This window comes from Hevea brasiliensis, chromosome 10 (assembly GCF_030052815.1).
Source record: "Hevea brasiliensis isolate MT/VB/25A 57/8 chromosome 10, ASM3005281v1, whole genome shotgun sequence".
Taxonomy (NCBI): domain Eukaryota; kingdom Viridiplantae; phylum Streptophyta; class Magnoliopsida; order Malpighiales; family Euphorbiaceae; genus Hevea; species Hevea brasiliensis.
Genome location: NC_079502.1, coordinates 8163865 through 8178697, shown reverse-complemented (window position 1 = coordinate 8178697; position 14833 = coordinate 8163865). Strand labels below are relative to the sequence as shown.

The following is a 14833-nucleotide window of genomic DNA, read 5'->3' as shown; positions in this document are numbered from 1 at the left end:
TGTATATCAAATATTATTACTGCATAAACTCAGTACTTCCATAGAGGGACAAAAATAGAATATAAGATAGTTGATATTAGAAATATCATACTAAATTTAATTGATACCCGGGGATCTAAATTATACTTTAGAATTATACTTCAGTCTTTTTTATTTATATATATTATTTTCTTATTATATTATTGCACCACTAAGCAGCAATACTTAAAGCGATGGACTATTTCCTCGCGCAGGTACTGAAGATAAAGCCCAGTGAATATTAGACTGAGATTTTGGAGTCCGGATCTGCAGAAGTGTTCAAGTTGTCACCTCCTCAGCAATGCATATAGATAGGGCCCATGGATTGTATGTTTTAATATAAATTATGGAATTGTAATTAATTTGTAAATCATGTAAAGTATGAACTTTATGTAATTAGTTGTAAATCATGTAAATTGATAAAGTTTGAGAATTTTGATACATAAATTGAGTATGAATGGATATGTATGCAAATGAGATTGCAAGAATTAAATGTGTGATGATGAGATTTTTATTATAAAATATTATTGAAATTTTCAAGTAGGTGAATAGTAAAATACGTCAAATGATAATAGAAACAGGAGAAACTCCGCTGGTTTCTCCATAGAAAAATAATTGATATTAAAATATAACGAGAACAAATTATTAAAGGAATAAAGTAACATAAGATAAGGTGTTCCGGCACCAAGTGTGACATGCCTTGCTCGACTACACTGTAGATGGGTGAGGAGTGTCACACTGGATTTTTTTAATTTGATTCAATCTATAGGTTTTAGGTCTTTCATCCAAATTCTAATCCAATTCACAAATTCTCAAATTACCCAATCGCTAATTGAATTCTCAAATCCACAATTCAAACTACCCAAGACAAACTCAAGAAATTAAAATTACATAAAATTTTCAATTACAAACAACAACACAAATAATCACTAACAACACATGAAATTCTCACAAATCGTTTAAGCAGATTACCTTAGTAGCTCATCTCTATGATTATGAAGAAGTAGATTATTGCAAATCCTTCAACAAGCTTGGCATTCTTCAGAATGGGTACAGTGGCTCTTTTAGATCTCATCTTGGTCATCTTTGGCACTACAACTAAGAGAGTAAATGGTGAGTTTGTGTTTTGTTCATAGAGAAAATCAATGACCAAGGTGAGAAACCCTTAATAGTAGGAAAATATGGGCTCTGGCTAGTGGCTAAAGGAAGAAGGCTCGAGCATCGTAAGAGTATAAGTGGAGACCAAGACTAGATGGGAGAAAGAATAGAAGCTTTTAGTCTAGCTCTAGCTAAATAACAGGAAGGGGGGACGACCAAGAGAGAGAAGTACTAAGGGAGACAAGACCTAGGGAGAAGAGAGCAAGGGCGGAGCCACATTCATACAAGTATATGAGATCAATTGGCTCCACTCAATTTCTTAAAAAAAAAAATTACTTATGAATTAAAGACTTAATTGCTCGATTGAGACCAAGTTTTGCCATTTTAGTGATAAAAGGGTCCATAATTGGCCTCACTCACCCAATTCTTCAACACGGACGAAGCCTACCTTTTTAAAAAAAAAATATTACCCACATCCTTTTAGTTTAGGAATTTGCCTTATAAAAAGACTCTATGGCAATTAAAGTGAATGATTCTTTGATTATATATATTAAAAAAAGATGTTTTTGATAGTATTAATGACGAAGGACTCGTTGAAGACAATTGTAAATTTAATATTATAGTATGAATTTATTATTTTAATTATAGTAAGAATTTATTATTTTAATTAATTTCTTTTTCTATTTAATTATTACTATATATTAAAAACTTACATGCATTATTTTTTTCAATGAATAGTTTAATTGTATATATTCTTTTTTATTGAATCAAGTAAAATAAAATTTTTTTACCCACTAAATCAATTTTCTAGCTCTACCCTGAATGAGAGAAAGAGGGGAGCACTAGAGCAATGGGGGTATCATCTATGAGACTTGGCTGTCTGCATTTATTGATAGAGAGATTGTCCGAGTTCGTAGTTTTGGACAAAGAGGAGGGGGGGCTTGCATTTTCGTAGACAAAGAAATGGTTTGCATTTGTGGGGGAAAATAAAGACAGCCAAGACGGTCAAGACAAAGCTTTTGGATTAGGAAGATTGCTAACTAAAACGACGTAGTTTCATCCTCCGAATTCGATTTAATTTTTTTTTACTTTTTATCTTAATTATAGAAAAAAAAATCAATTTTTTTAAGAAATAACACTCGAAATCAAATTGATGAATGAAAACCTAAATTAGGGCGACTTGATTCTATTTTTGTATTATAACAACGTTATAATATGAGAAGTCTTGTGTCCAACCCAAAGCCCAAACACTGTGGATAGGTCACATATAGTTTCCACTTTCCAGTGTGAGACCGTAGGGCAAATCGTTGGGTGTTGATGGCCGAGAAAGAAGTGACTAGCGTTTTCAAGAGAGAAACAAGGTGAAATGAACAACACTATAGGTGCTTTAGCGTCCAAGGCCCGGCAAGCCAACGCTTCCTTCTCCACCTTCTGTGGGGAAAGAGAAACCTAAATTTTTCTAGCTAAAAATGGGTCAAAGGTATTTTTAATTTTTCTTTCTTCTAATTTAAAAAAAAAAATGCATCTTTTTTTCTATAAAACCCCACTATAACCCAACCCTTTTTCTTCCCCTCCTCTCTCTCTCTCTCTCTCTCTCTCTCTCTCTCTCTCTCTCTTTTCCATTCTCTAGTTCCCCCTATTAGCTTTTGCTTAGCTTGTATTCACCAAACATTTTTTTTCCCTTTCTCATACCAAACTTCTCTTTTTTCTTTCCATTATTAACGCAATCAATTTGAACTCACAATTCACCTATTCCACCCAACCATCACTTCACCTCCTCTGCTTTCATACACTTTCTCTTTATCTATGCTCATTTCACTTAGATTGTAAGAATCCCAAGTTTTCTGAAGCTTTTTGGAGCCTATTTACTAATTCTTTTGTTGGGTTTTTATTGTTATCTCCAATTTTAGGCTAATACAATTGATTATGGAGGGTGAGTTCTTTCTGAATGCAGGAATCCCTCCACCGCCATTGGACTTTGAGCCAACCTCAGCCTCAACTTGGCACTCACTCTCTTCTGCCATGGAAATGCAAGCTAATGAACTTAATTGCTCAGCTGGGCAGTCAACTGATTGCTTCTCCACTCCTAATTGGGAAAAGTCAACGGATCAAGGCCTCAACTTTGACTCTGCCCTGAGTTCAATGGTGTCCTCGCCGGCGGCCTCCAATTCTAACATATCCAGCGAGAGCTTTATGATTAGGGAACTCATAGGAAAATTAGGAAATATTGGCAGCGGCACCACCAACAACAACAACTCGCCTATGTTGGCAGGTTCATATATTACCCCTGGAAATAACAGCACCAACACTTCCCGTTATGGTACTCCTTTGAATTCACCCCCCAAGCTGAATTTGCCTCCATTGGATCAATTTCCCAAGGAAATTTTGAATTTTCCCAGTTTGGGGAAACCGATGGCTTTGAATTCTAGTGTGGCAGAATTCACGGCTGATCCCGGATTCGCCGAGAGAGCTGCAAGGTTTTCTTGCTTTGGCACAAGGAGTTTCAATGGTAGAAGCAGCCAGTTTGGGCTAAATAATGCAGAATTTGCTTATAAATGCAATCCATTAATGGGAAATGGCAAGTTGCCTCGTGTTTCCAGTAGTCCTTCTTTCAAGGTAATTGGATCTCAAAAAGGGAACAAGAGTTCTCCATTGCAGGATCGATATGAATTGGCCAATTCTTCTCAGGAGTCCTCCGTATCTGAACAAACCCCAAATGGGGAAACTGCTTTGAAGGTCTCCAGCGAGCTGAATTCCAAGAAAAGAAAAGCAGTTTCCAAGGGAAAAGCAAAAGAATCGCGGCCAGCATCAACCCCACCAGCCAATTCAGCTAAGGTATATTAAACTCTGGATTATTAAACAAATCATACTTTACCCATTTCCTCATTTTGACTTAACAAAGCAACTGTTGGTAAAAACTGGGAAACTTTCTCTTCTCAGGATGCAGAAATTGATGACAATTCAAACACAAAGCGAACCAAGCGAAATGAAGGTAATGGAAATGAAAAGAGTGCTGTTAAAGCAGAGGAAGATCAGAAGGGAAGTGGGGATGAGAAACAAACCAAGAATAACAACTCAAAGCCTCCAGAGCCCCCTAAGGACTACATTCATGTTAGAGCAAGAAGGGGTCAAGCTACTGACAGTCACAGCCTGGCTGAAAGAGTGAGAACTCTAACCCAATTTTTCTTTCATCTTTTTTTTCCCTGAAAATTCATTGAATCAAGTTTTGCATAACTTTTAGATTAACATTGGTAATATTTATCGTTTATAACCAGGTTCGAAGAGAGAAAATTAGTGAAAGAATGAAGCTCCTCCAAGATCTTGTACCGAGTTGCAGTAAGGTGTGTGAAAATTGCAGAATTCAGATGTGCTTTTAAGCTTTTAGGTACAAAAACTTGACATTTTGTGCCTTCCAATTTCAGGTAACTGGCAAGGCCCTTATGCTTGATGAAATTATAAACTATGTGCAGTCATTGCAACGCCAAGTGGAGGTAAATTAATATTTTCACTAATCAACTCCCTTAATCATGTTTGTAGATTAAAGTTGGCAGACCTAATGATTTTAATTGTATCTTTATTTGATTATTTTATTTAATTTTTTGGATTAGTTTCTCTCCATGAAGTTGGCTTCTGTGAATACCAGGCTGGATTTCAACATGGATACTCTCAATTCAAAAGATGTAAGTTTTCTTTTCTTTTCTTTTCTTTTCTTTTTTAATTTTAATTTAGTCAATGGCCTACACTTTTCTACCTGGATTTCAATTTTTTTTTTCTAATTGGATTTTTGCATTTTTAGATATTTCAATCAACCCACCAATTGCCACATCCAATATTCCCATTAGATTCCTCGGCGTCAGCCATTTTTGGCCACCAACCCCAGCAAAATCCAGCACTGCATCGCAACATTTCTAATGGGACAGTGACCCAATGCTCCTCTGTGGACCCATTAGATACAGGACTATGCCAAAGCCTCAATATGCAGTTAGCCCCACTTGAAGGATTTAACCATAATGGCCCTCAGGTAACTAAATATAATTACCCATAATTAATGCAGATTTAGTTTTCCCATTCCCTAATCATTTTCCTCATCTGTTTACCTGAATTTGTTTCTTTAATCATGTCTAGTATCCAACATTCTGTGAGGATGATCTCCAAACCATTGTTCAGATGGGTTTTAGCCAGAATCTTAACCAGGAAACAACATTGCAGGCACGCAACTTTACTGGTAAGAAATTTTTTTTTTTAATTAAACAAATCAAATCCTTAATCAGCATTTATCAAATTATTGTTGTTCTTGACAAAGCTTTGAATTAATGCTTAATGCAGATTCAAATCAAGTCTCCCACATGAAAACAGAGCTCTAATTACCATTCTTTGCTCCCAGATTGAAGGTCCAGACTCCAGATAAAGAGAAAAATGCTGCTGTACATACAAGAAATATAATTTGAACCAGAAAAAAAAAAAAAACTACTAAAGTCATTTATCATTAGGTTAATGAAGAGGATAATTTTTTCCCTTGATCCCACATTTTTGTCAAGGATTTTATTCTTTTTTTTTTTCTTTTCTTTTCTTGTGGAATTTTCTTGCAATTATCCACTGTAAAATCCTAGAAAGTGCCAAGCATTGTTGCACCACATGTAAGATATAATGCTAATTAAATGAAGAAATATTTTTTATTTAGAGTCATGATGTGGATTTTTTTTTTCTATTGGGATTAAATTTCTACAAGGGTCACATCAGTTAAAGAATGGTAGATCGCATAATCTTATGGATTTGATTCCTTCTTGTGTTGTAACCAGCTGTATTTGTTGGGTCCTTTATCTAAAAAGTCTAATTTGAGTGATTAAGAAGTGGGTTTACCTCTGAGATGGTGGTGGTGGTGGTGATGGTGACGGCGGTGCTGGTGGTGTATTGCTGGGGTCAGGTTTGCATGATTTCTGGCACACACTAGGGCTCCTGTAATTTTCATTTAATTAACCAAAAACAGAAGCTTCTGTGACCATTTTACTGTACACAATCAAAATCAATCAAGATTAGAGGTTGGAACTACTCTTAATTTAAAAATTCTTTTCTTCTTATAATATTGTAATTAATATATAAACAATAATTAACAGCATCAAAAGAATCCCAGGCTGGCAGTGGTGAGATTCTGACTAGACCCAATGAATCACAGAGCTTTATTACCTCAACCACTTTCTCTTTTTTTTTTTTTTTTTTTTTTTATAATAAAAAATTTAAGTAAAAAGAGACTCTAATACATCACTAACTTTATCAAGGGATTATGATGGAGTCTATACATTAAAGATGATAGCATGTAAAATATTCATAAAAATTATTAAATTTAAATTTAATTAATATTTTTAAAATTAAAATATAAATTTAATTAAAATTTATTTTTTATTATTAAAATTTAATTATTATTATCTAAAAAATACTGAAATTTGTTTCATTTTATATATTTTAATGAAAAATTTACATAAAAATTATTTTTATTAATAATTTATATTTTTAAAATTTAATAATTTTATAAAATATTTTAATTTTATTTTATATAAAATAAAATATTTAAAAATTTATAAATATTATTATAAAAAATATATTTTATATTTAATTAAATATTTATATAAATAAATTTGAGTATCTAAATTCGACTAAAATTCATCATGAATATTAAATTTTAAATTCAAACCTGTTTTAAACTCAATTGTCTACTTTCAAACTCATCCTATTAATCGATCGATCTGTAAAAATTTAACATATTGTTATTCCTATTATAGATCACTTACCAAAAGAGATAGAAAATCTCAATTGACTCATTTTTTAAAATTACATATTTATCAATAATAATTTTTTAAAAAAGGATTAATGTGGTGAAGTTTTTTTTTTTTATTGTGATTGGAGTTCATGTATGGAAAGGTACCCTTAAAAAATAGATTTTTTAAAAAGAAAAAAATCTATTTCATGAGGTTTAATAAAAGATTTCTGAATTTGCAGCCTTAATAAAGACTTTTTTTGTTAATAAATATTATCATTGAGAGGTCCATTATTGGTCTGCAGATGAATGTAATTAATTTAACCACCACAAAAGATGCTATGAATGTGGTGGTGGAATTTACAGAAAAGTTGCAGAATGCATACATAATTAGTAATTATAATAATAAACAGAAAATGTTCACGTGACAGTCTTGTCCCCGTAAAGTTTCTAACAAGCCAATCATAGCAAGACATGTATATGGATTGGCTTTTGTAATCTTTCTAAATTGTTTAATTCTTCCCCTTTTATAAAAAAAAATTTGGCTGTTTTGTTCATGTTAAGGAAGGAAATAGCATATGTACTATATTCCAAACAAGCTAAGAGAATTGGTTAATTTGTTGGGAAAATAAAATGGCTGTTTCAATGATTAGTGATTAGATGCCAGATCTACAACTAGCCAACTGCTATAACTTACAGCTTTGAGCCTTACAATTAATTAATTACTGGCAAAGCAATCCCATTTACAATGGGCTTGTTTAGTTGACTTTAAGGAAAAGACTCTTATTTTGAGAAAATCATTTAAAATTTTCAAAAATGTAATACATGAATTGTTGAAATTGTAAAAGATTTTCACATTAATTAAGGAATAATTAGTTATATAATATAATTGTCATTTTATAACATTAAATTTTTATTATATAATCAAATAAGATAATAAAAAAGAATATAATCATATTAATTGCACATTTTTTATGTTTTGCCAAACATTACATAAGAACATGCATGGATTGTTTGACTCAGTGAGAATTTAAAGTAGAAAAAAAAATGTGGTTTTTAGGTAGACTTTTGAATTCAACAATTAGTTTGAATAGTTATATGATGAAATTGTTGAATTGATTTATGGGATTTGCTTAAATAGAGGTTTCGAATAACTTTAAAAAGAATGAGATATTCGTGTCTCAATTTAATTAATTAAATTAATTATTTTTTTCTATTTTAATTATTTTTAATTTTATTTATTATAATTTCACCAACAATTTTAAGAGATTCAAATATAAAACTTATTTCTGAAAAAACTAAGAAAATATAGGCGATCTTAATAAGTCATTTGAATGGATGGAAAGGCAATGTGCTATTCTATCTCAATTTGTCCTCATGAAAAAAAATCCAAATAAGATTAACATTGAAAGAATCATTGATGATGCGATTTGTTGAACATCATGACACAATTAAGAAGTATAAAAAAATAATAATAATATAATTTATTAGGGATATAAAATAATTATTCTTACAGTCCTTACATATAAATTTAATCTTTTATATTATGTATTTCTTATTATGGTATCAGAACCTCTTAGACTAAAAGGTACAAAATTTAACTTCTAATAACCCCATTAATTAATCATAGAGGTGCAAGGTGGTTAACATGTTGAGATCTGCTAAGTACATCTGTAGTGCCCAATAAACTTATATCAGACTTCATAGGATAGCTTCCTGCAAATGTTTGGTGCATACTTTTATGTATTGCAAAGTGAATTATGTCATATTAGTAGTCAGAATATTGCCGATCTCCTATGTTAATATATGCAAGCCAAATTTAGTGATTCATAACTTTTTAGATACCGACTTCGAGTAAGTTTCAATGAGCTCTCAAGTCAGATGCCCACTTATCATCATTTTGTGGGGTGTATGTTTTTAGTCCATATCAAAAATAATTCTTTTCAAGAATTCCTTTCCTTGTAAATATGAACCGACAATGATAATTATATTCCAACGTGAATGTTGAAACGTTTGATTCGATGTACATTTGATAGTTAATTAGAATGTAGATAGATATAACATCATATGGGCATAGAATGAATATTTTGTTTTAATATATTTGTGAAGAGTGAGGAGCAATAGTTTGTATTATTGTTAAACCTAGGAAATTATAGGTGAATTGTCAGAATCAAAATCTTAATGGAAGGAAAAGCTTCGAGTCTCCGCGAAACAGTCAGATATTAGCACCAGAAAAATTAAAGGCCATATATACCAAAAGGAAGAATGATCAGTAGTGGGAGAGATTTCAAAGGACTATGGTTGTTTTGTAGGGTATTTATCATCATCATTAGGGTAGGTGCCCTGCCCTCTTACTTATAAGATGTCACTATTCTATCACCCTAAGATCAGAAGCCCTTTTCTTTTTCTTTTGGTTTGTTGGTGTTTTCCTTTGTAGGGGAGAAAAGAAAACACAGGTTGTGGCGAAAGAGAAACCCATAATAATAATCATTTGTTTCAACAACCATTGCATTATTTCCTGCTCTTGTTTGAGTTTTTTTTTCCCTGCTTTTCAAATGATCTCACCATCAAATCTCATTAGGCTTTTCGTTCCCTCCATTTTCAATTTAAGGGACCAACAAAAAAAAAAAAAAAATTCCGTCTGAGCTTTCAACAAGTGAGACACGGTATCTAGAACCCGAAAAATTATACAATGAAGTAGTTATTTCATGTAGCATATCTTACATAGTTATTCTATACAGAACGATAACCAGATAGTAAATGAACATATATAAAAAAGTAAGTCTATATATATACATGAATCCCAAAAATTTATAAGCACCTTACCTTTTTTTTTAAATAATAATTACACTTACGTTTCTATTTAATTAGTATTAAGTTATTATTACATGTCAAATGCTAATATGAAATAATCGTTTTATTATATAATTTCTCATAGACTAAATATCATGTCCCAGGTATAATTACTTGCACCCAACCTACCATGAGTAGCTTCCAAACCCTTGGATTGGATTTGATTGATTTTTTTTAATCAACAATTAACCATCATGTTTAACCACTTATAATTCACTCACAAAAAGAGAATTTCTAAACCTAAAATTCACTTTTTTACCTAGTCTTCTTACCATTTTCCAACGATGAATATAAGAAAGTCAATCTAATTTTTGCTTTTTTCTTTGTCATTATAAAGAAATTTGAGTGCTGAATTTGTTGAATTTATTTTCCTAATTGGATTTAAAAGATGAATTATAAGCTACCAACATAACTAGTAAAAGATGAAAACGTAATAAGACATAAGCTAAATTTTAGGATTAAAAAAGCACTTTTCATATAAAAGTATCATTTTAGATAATTGATAAAAAAAGGATTTATTTTAAACAAAATTAATTAACTATTTTATTGTTTTTATAATTAAAATATATTAAATTTAACTTTTAATTATTTTAATATTTTTCATTAATATATTTTAAAAAACATTTTTCTCCATAATAATTTTAACAGTAATTTCAAACAATTGCATATTAATCTTCAATGTGCCCACAAAAATAAATTGGTAAGTGGTTATTCTAAAAAAATGAATCAAGTCTAATTCATTCTCAAAAGGTAATTTAAAAAATAATGAATATCTAAGACCTTATAAGAGGTACATTACTTATATTTCAAATTAACGTGAAATATTAACATCCCACGCTCATAATCAATCACCTAAAGTATAAAATATTTATGCAATGTTCAAACATTGATTAGAAAACTCTGATATCATCTTAAGAAAAATGAATAAAATTTAACTCATCTCAAAAGTTAACTAAAGAGAAAGTAAATGTTTAGAACTTTATGCATTATTGGCGTTTATCCTTGAGGAAATGTTCAAACATCTAGATTTCTATGGGCTTCGAGACGGTGCTATATGTAAATTTTTCGTTAGGTCCATTGCATAGCTATCCTTGGCCTTATATGTTATTCTCTAGAGGAAAACCATAGCTAGTTGTATATAGGTGAGAAATTTCCACATGTCAATGGAACATTTTCTTTGTTTATCATCTAGGCATGAAACTTCTTGTCAAATTATATTCTTTTGCCACTTACACATGTCATGGCTGGATAGCATAAGAAGATGCTTACAGATATGTGCAAGTTATGTCTAATTTTCACTTCAACTTGATTTTAGTTGACTTGAGCCGAATTCAAACTCCAACTCCACTTATTTGAATAGCTTTAGTAACAAGTGGTGCAAGTTTAAGTATTATAATGATCGGTTCATGTATTTTATAAATTCAACTTTTATTTAATTTTATTTTATTATATAATATTTTTTAATTAATAATTTATGAGTTAAAACTCATTTAATTTTATTCAATTTTTAATTTGATATTAATAAATAAATTTATCTAATTTATTATTAATAATTATGTTGAGTTCGTATATTTTGATCTTTTTGTAGAATTAAATATGAAAAATAAAAAAAAAATTGATAAAGTCTAATTGGGATAATGTACTTAATCGTTAGATATGATTAAAAATTCTTGTTGAATTTTGTTGGAGTCCCACAATAGCTATTATAAAGAATTGAAGGAATATATATATATATATATATATATATATAAATAGAGAGGGAGAACTAAGCTAAATTAGCTTAAGCCTATTCATTAGAGGCAATCTAAACTTAATAATTAGAACTTGTCGACAATTTCAGCACTTATCGAATTAGAGAACTTCACATGGTATTAGAGCAAGCTATAATTAGGAATATGAAAAATATAGCGTGTAATATCATAGTGAATTAGACTTAGATGGCTCCTTTAACTAGTAAAAAGAACTAGACTCAAAGAGCCAAGGTGAAAAAAAGAGACCTAAAACACATGATAGGCAATGCTGAAAATAGCTAGACCTAGGTAGATTCATGGGTTCGTAAAAAGAACTAGACTCATGAAGCCAAGCAAAAAAAAAAAAAAAAAAGCTAGACTTTAGATGGGCCATGCATGTAATATAAGGTCCAATCAAATTGGTTTAAGTCATTTTAGTGACGATCACCCAAACTCAAAAATTAAAATTTGCTGATAATATTGAGCACTTTTTGAGTTAGAAAATTTCATAAATTTAAAAAGATTTTCTTAATATGAGTGAGGAAATTATTTCTTATTTAGTTGGAGAATTTTATTTATTTATTTATTTATATATATATATATATATATAACTCTTATTTTTGTATTAATTCTAATATAGTGAATTATGATTTGCATGCTTCCACAGTTATAAAAAATGAATTAAGTCAATTGGATTAAACCCTGAAACCTAACTCAATTGACTTGAAATAAGATATTTTTAAATATATATTTCTATTCATAGAATAGTGATTATGTTAAAATTTACCATTAATGAGTTGATGACCGTAATAGTTTAGTCAATCATATTTTACTTTTTATAATATTTTAATTTATATAATTTTAACGTATGTAATAACTTAATTCAACTTCAATTATAGTAAATTTTAATAAAAAGACTTTTATATTAATAGAACATAACTCAAAAACTAAATTATTTCTCTTTAAAAATAAAGTAATTAATTAATTTATAATTTTTACCGTACTTTATAGATTAAATTATAAATTACCTACAATAAATTGTTTTTCTTGGATCAAATATAATGGGCTGAGGGTAGTACTAAACGATGGAGACGTCCAAGAGCTTTAGGCTCATTTGTCTTTTTGGGCTCCTCTTGAGTTTTCAAAGTTTGGATTGCATCTGAAATGCACATTCCATCTACCAGCTGTAGATTTAGAATTTATTTCACATTTGAAATTGCTATTATAAAAAAAAAAAGTTTTACTTAAATATATTAATTAGAGAATATTATAATTAATTTAAATTTTAATTTGATATGTCTTTAATTATAAAAACTCGAAAATAATTAAACTGTATTTTTCAATAATATTTTAAAAAAAATTAAAAAATTTTATTTTATTTTTATCTCTCAACCACAATTCCAATTATAATTTGTTATAGAATTCAAAAAAAAATCTTATATTTAATAAATTTATAGCAATTAACAAACATATATATCAATAAATAATATAATAATAAATATAAAATAAATACATATATCTCATAATATAGGAGATTTATATAATAGCATAAATAGTGTATTACTAAATGCATAATAAACTTATATATTAAAAAGTTAAGATAAATATAAAATATTTTATAGTTTGTAATTTCCATCTTCTCGTAATGTACTTGCTTGTTTTTCCTTGAAGATTTAGACTACTTTTATTTTTTTTTAAATTAATTAATGGTATTTATTGGGTTTAGTAAATTCCATTAATTGCAATAGTGATCAAAGTTTTAAAGTAAATAATTTAAGCATGTAAGAATATAAAAAGATAAATAATTGAAGGGAGATTTTTTCATAAGGACACTTTTGTCCAAAAAATGTCATTATGTAAATTTTATTGAATTTATTTCAAATTCAATCAAATTATTAGTTTTAATTATAACCAATTTTTAGAATTTAATTCCTAAAACATGAAATTCAATTGAATTTCATACAAATTTATGAAATGAAATTGAATCAAACAAGCTCCTAGATGCAGTCATCTAGTTTTTAGGTTTGGTTTTTTTTTTGATTTGACATTTAGAGAAATATATATACATATTTTATACATATATAAAATAAATAAACCATTATGAGTATTATCAGTCAATATCATTCAATTTTATAAATTATTTTATAAAATTATTAAATTTTAATTTTTTTTTAAATTTATTAAACTTTAATTTAAGTATTATTAAAATAATTATAATTAGATATTGTAAATTTTTAAATTAACCTAGGCTAATTTTTATTCATAGTCACTCAATTTTTAAGTATTTTTAAATACTATCACTCAATTTAAATTTTTTTTTCTTAAAACTCAAACTTCTCTCAATTTCAATTTGGGTAATTTTAAAGTCCTTATTATCAGTGAATGCAAATTTATAAGTTATAAAAAAAAAGTTATTTGTCTCTCTTCACATATCATCTAATTTCTCATTTTCAAATCAAAATTTAATAAATTTCAAATATTTACACTAACAACAATATATTCATACTGACCAATTCATGTAATACCCTAGAAAATTTAAAAATATATGATTCATTATTTGATTATTTTAATATTTTTAACACATTTTTAGATTTTTATAAAAAGTTTTAAATTTAAATTTTTTTTATTATTTTAATTTAAGTGTATTTAATGTAATACTATTTATTTATAATTTAAAGGAATAAATTGAAATAATTATATTTTCCATGGTCTGCAGCCAATTATTTTAATTTACTCCTTTAAATTATAAATAAACAGTATTACACAAATAACTCAAATTCAATAGTAAAAATTTAAATTTAGAACTTTTATATTAAATCTCTAAATGTATTAAAAAAATTTTAAAATAATTAAATTAATAAACTATATTTCTTAAATTTATGGGGGTATTACATGATGATGTTGTGTGTGTATATATATATATATATATTATTAACAGTGTAATTATTTAAAATTTATTAAATTTTAAATAGAAAAAAGTGAAATTAAGAGAGATGTGAGGTGAAAAATAATTTTTTATTTGTGGTAACCTATAAACCTCTAATTTTAGGTAATAAAGACTTTAAGGTGTCTCAAATTAAAGTCGAGAAATCATTGATTTTTAAGAAAAATTTAAAGTTGAGTGATAGTATTAAAAAAAATTTACAATTGAATTACTGTAAATAAAAAATAGCTCAAATTAATTTATAAATTTAAGATATTCGATTATAGTAATTTTAATAATACTTAAATTAAAATTAAATAAATTATAAAAAAAATTAAAATTAAATAACTTCTATCAAATAATAACTCATAAAATTAAGTTACATCGAATAATTACTCAAACTATGATGCAATGGTTAAGTCAAGTGAAAACAAAGGAGCTACAGAAGCTATAGCAAGG

The 14833-nt window shown here is 28.3% G+C and overlaps 1 protein-coding gene across 2 annotated transcripts; it reads left to right on the top strand.

The window, feature by feature from the left end:
* Positions 1 to 2702: 2702 nt before the first annotated feature.
* On the top strand, positions 2703 to 5802 carry LOC110650238 (transcription factor bHLH62). Of its 2 annotated transcripts, XM_058129127.1 has the most exons (9): positions 2703 to 2942; positions 3071 to 3951; positions 4057 to 4278; positions 4392 to 4457; positions 4539 to 4607; positions 4725 to 4796; positions 4913 to 5137; positions 5242 to 5341; positions 5443 to 5802. In XM_058129127.1, the coding sequence occupies exons 2-9, from the start codon at positions 3139 to 3141 to the stop codon at positions 5478 to 5480; spliced, it is 1605 nt and encodes a 534-aa protein (XP_057985110.1). In that variant the 5' UTR covers positions 2703 to 2942; positions 3071 to 3138; the 3' UTR covers positions 5481 to 5802. The 2 variants fall into 2 exon arrangements, with proteins under 2 accessions (XP_057985110.1, XP_021660810.2); XM_021805118.2 differs by having other exon boundaries at positions 2703 to 3951.
* Positions 5803 to 14833: the final 9031 nt, after the last annotated feature.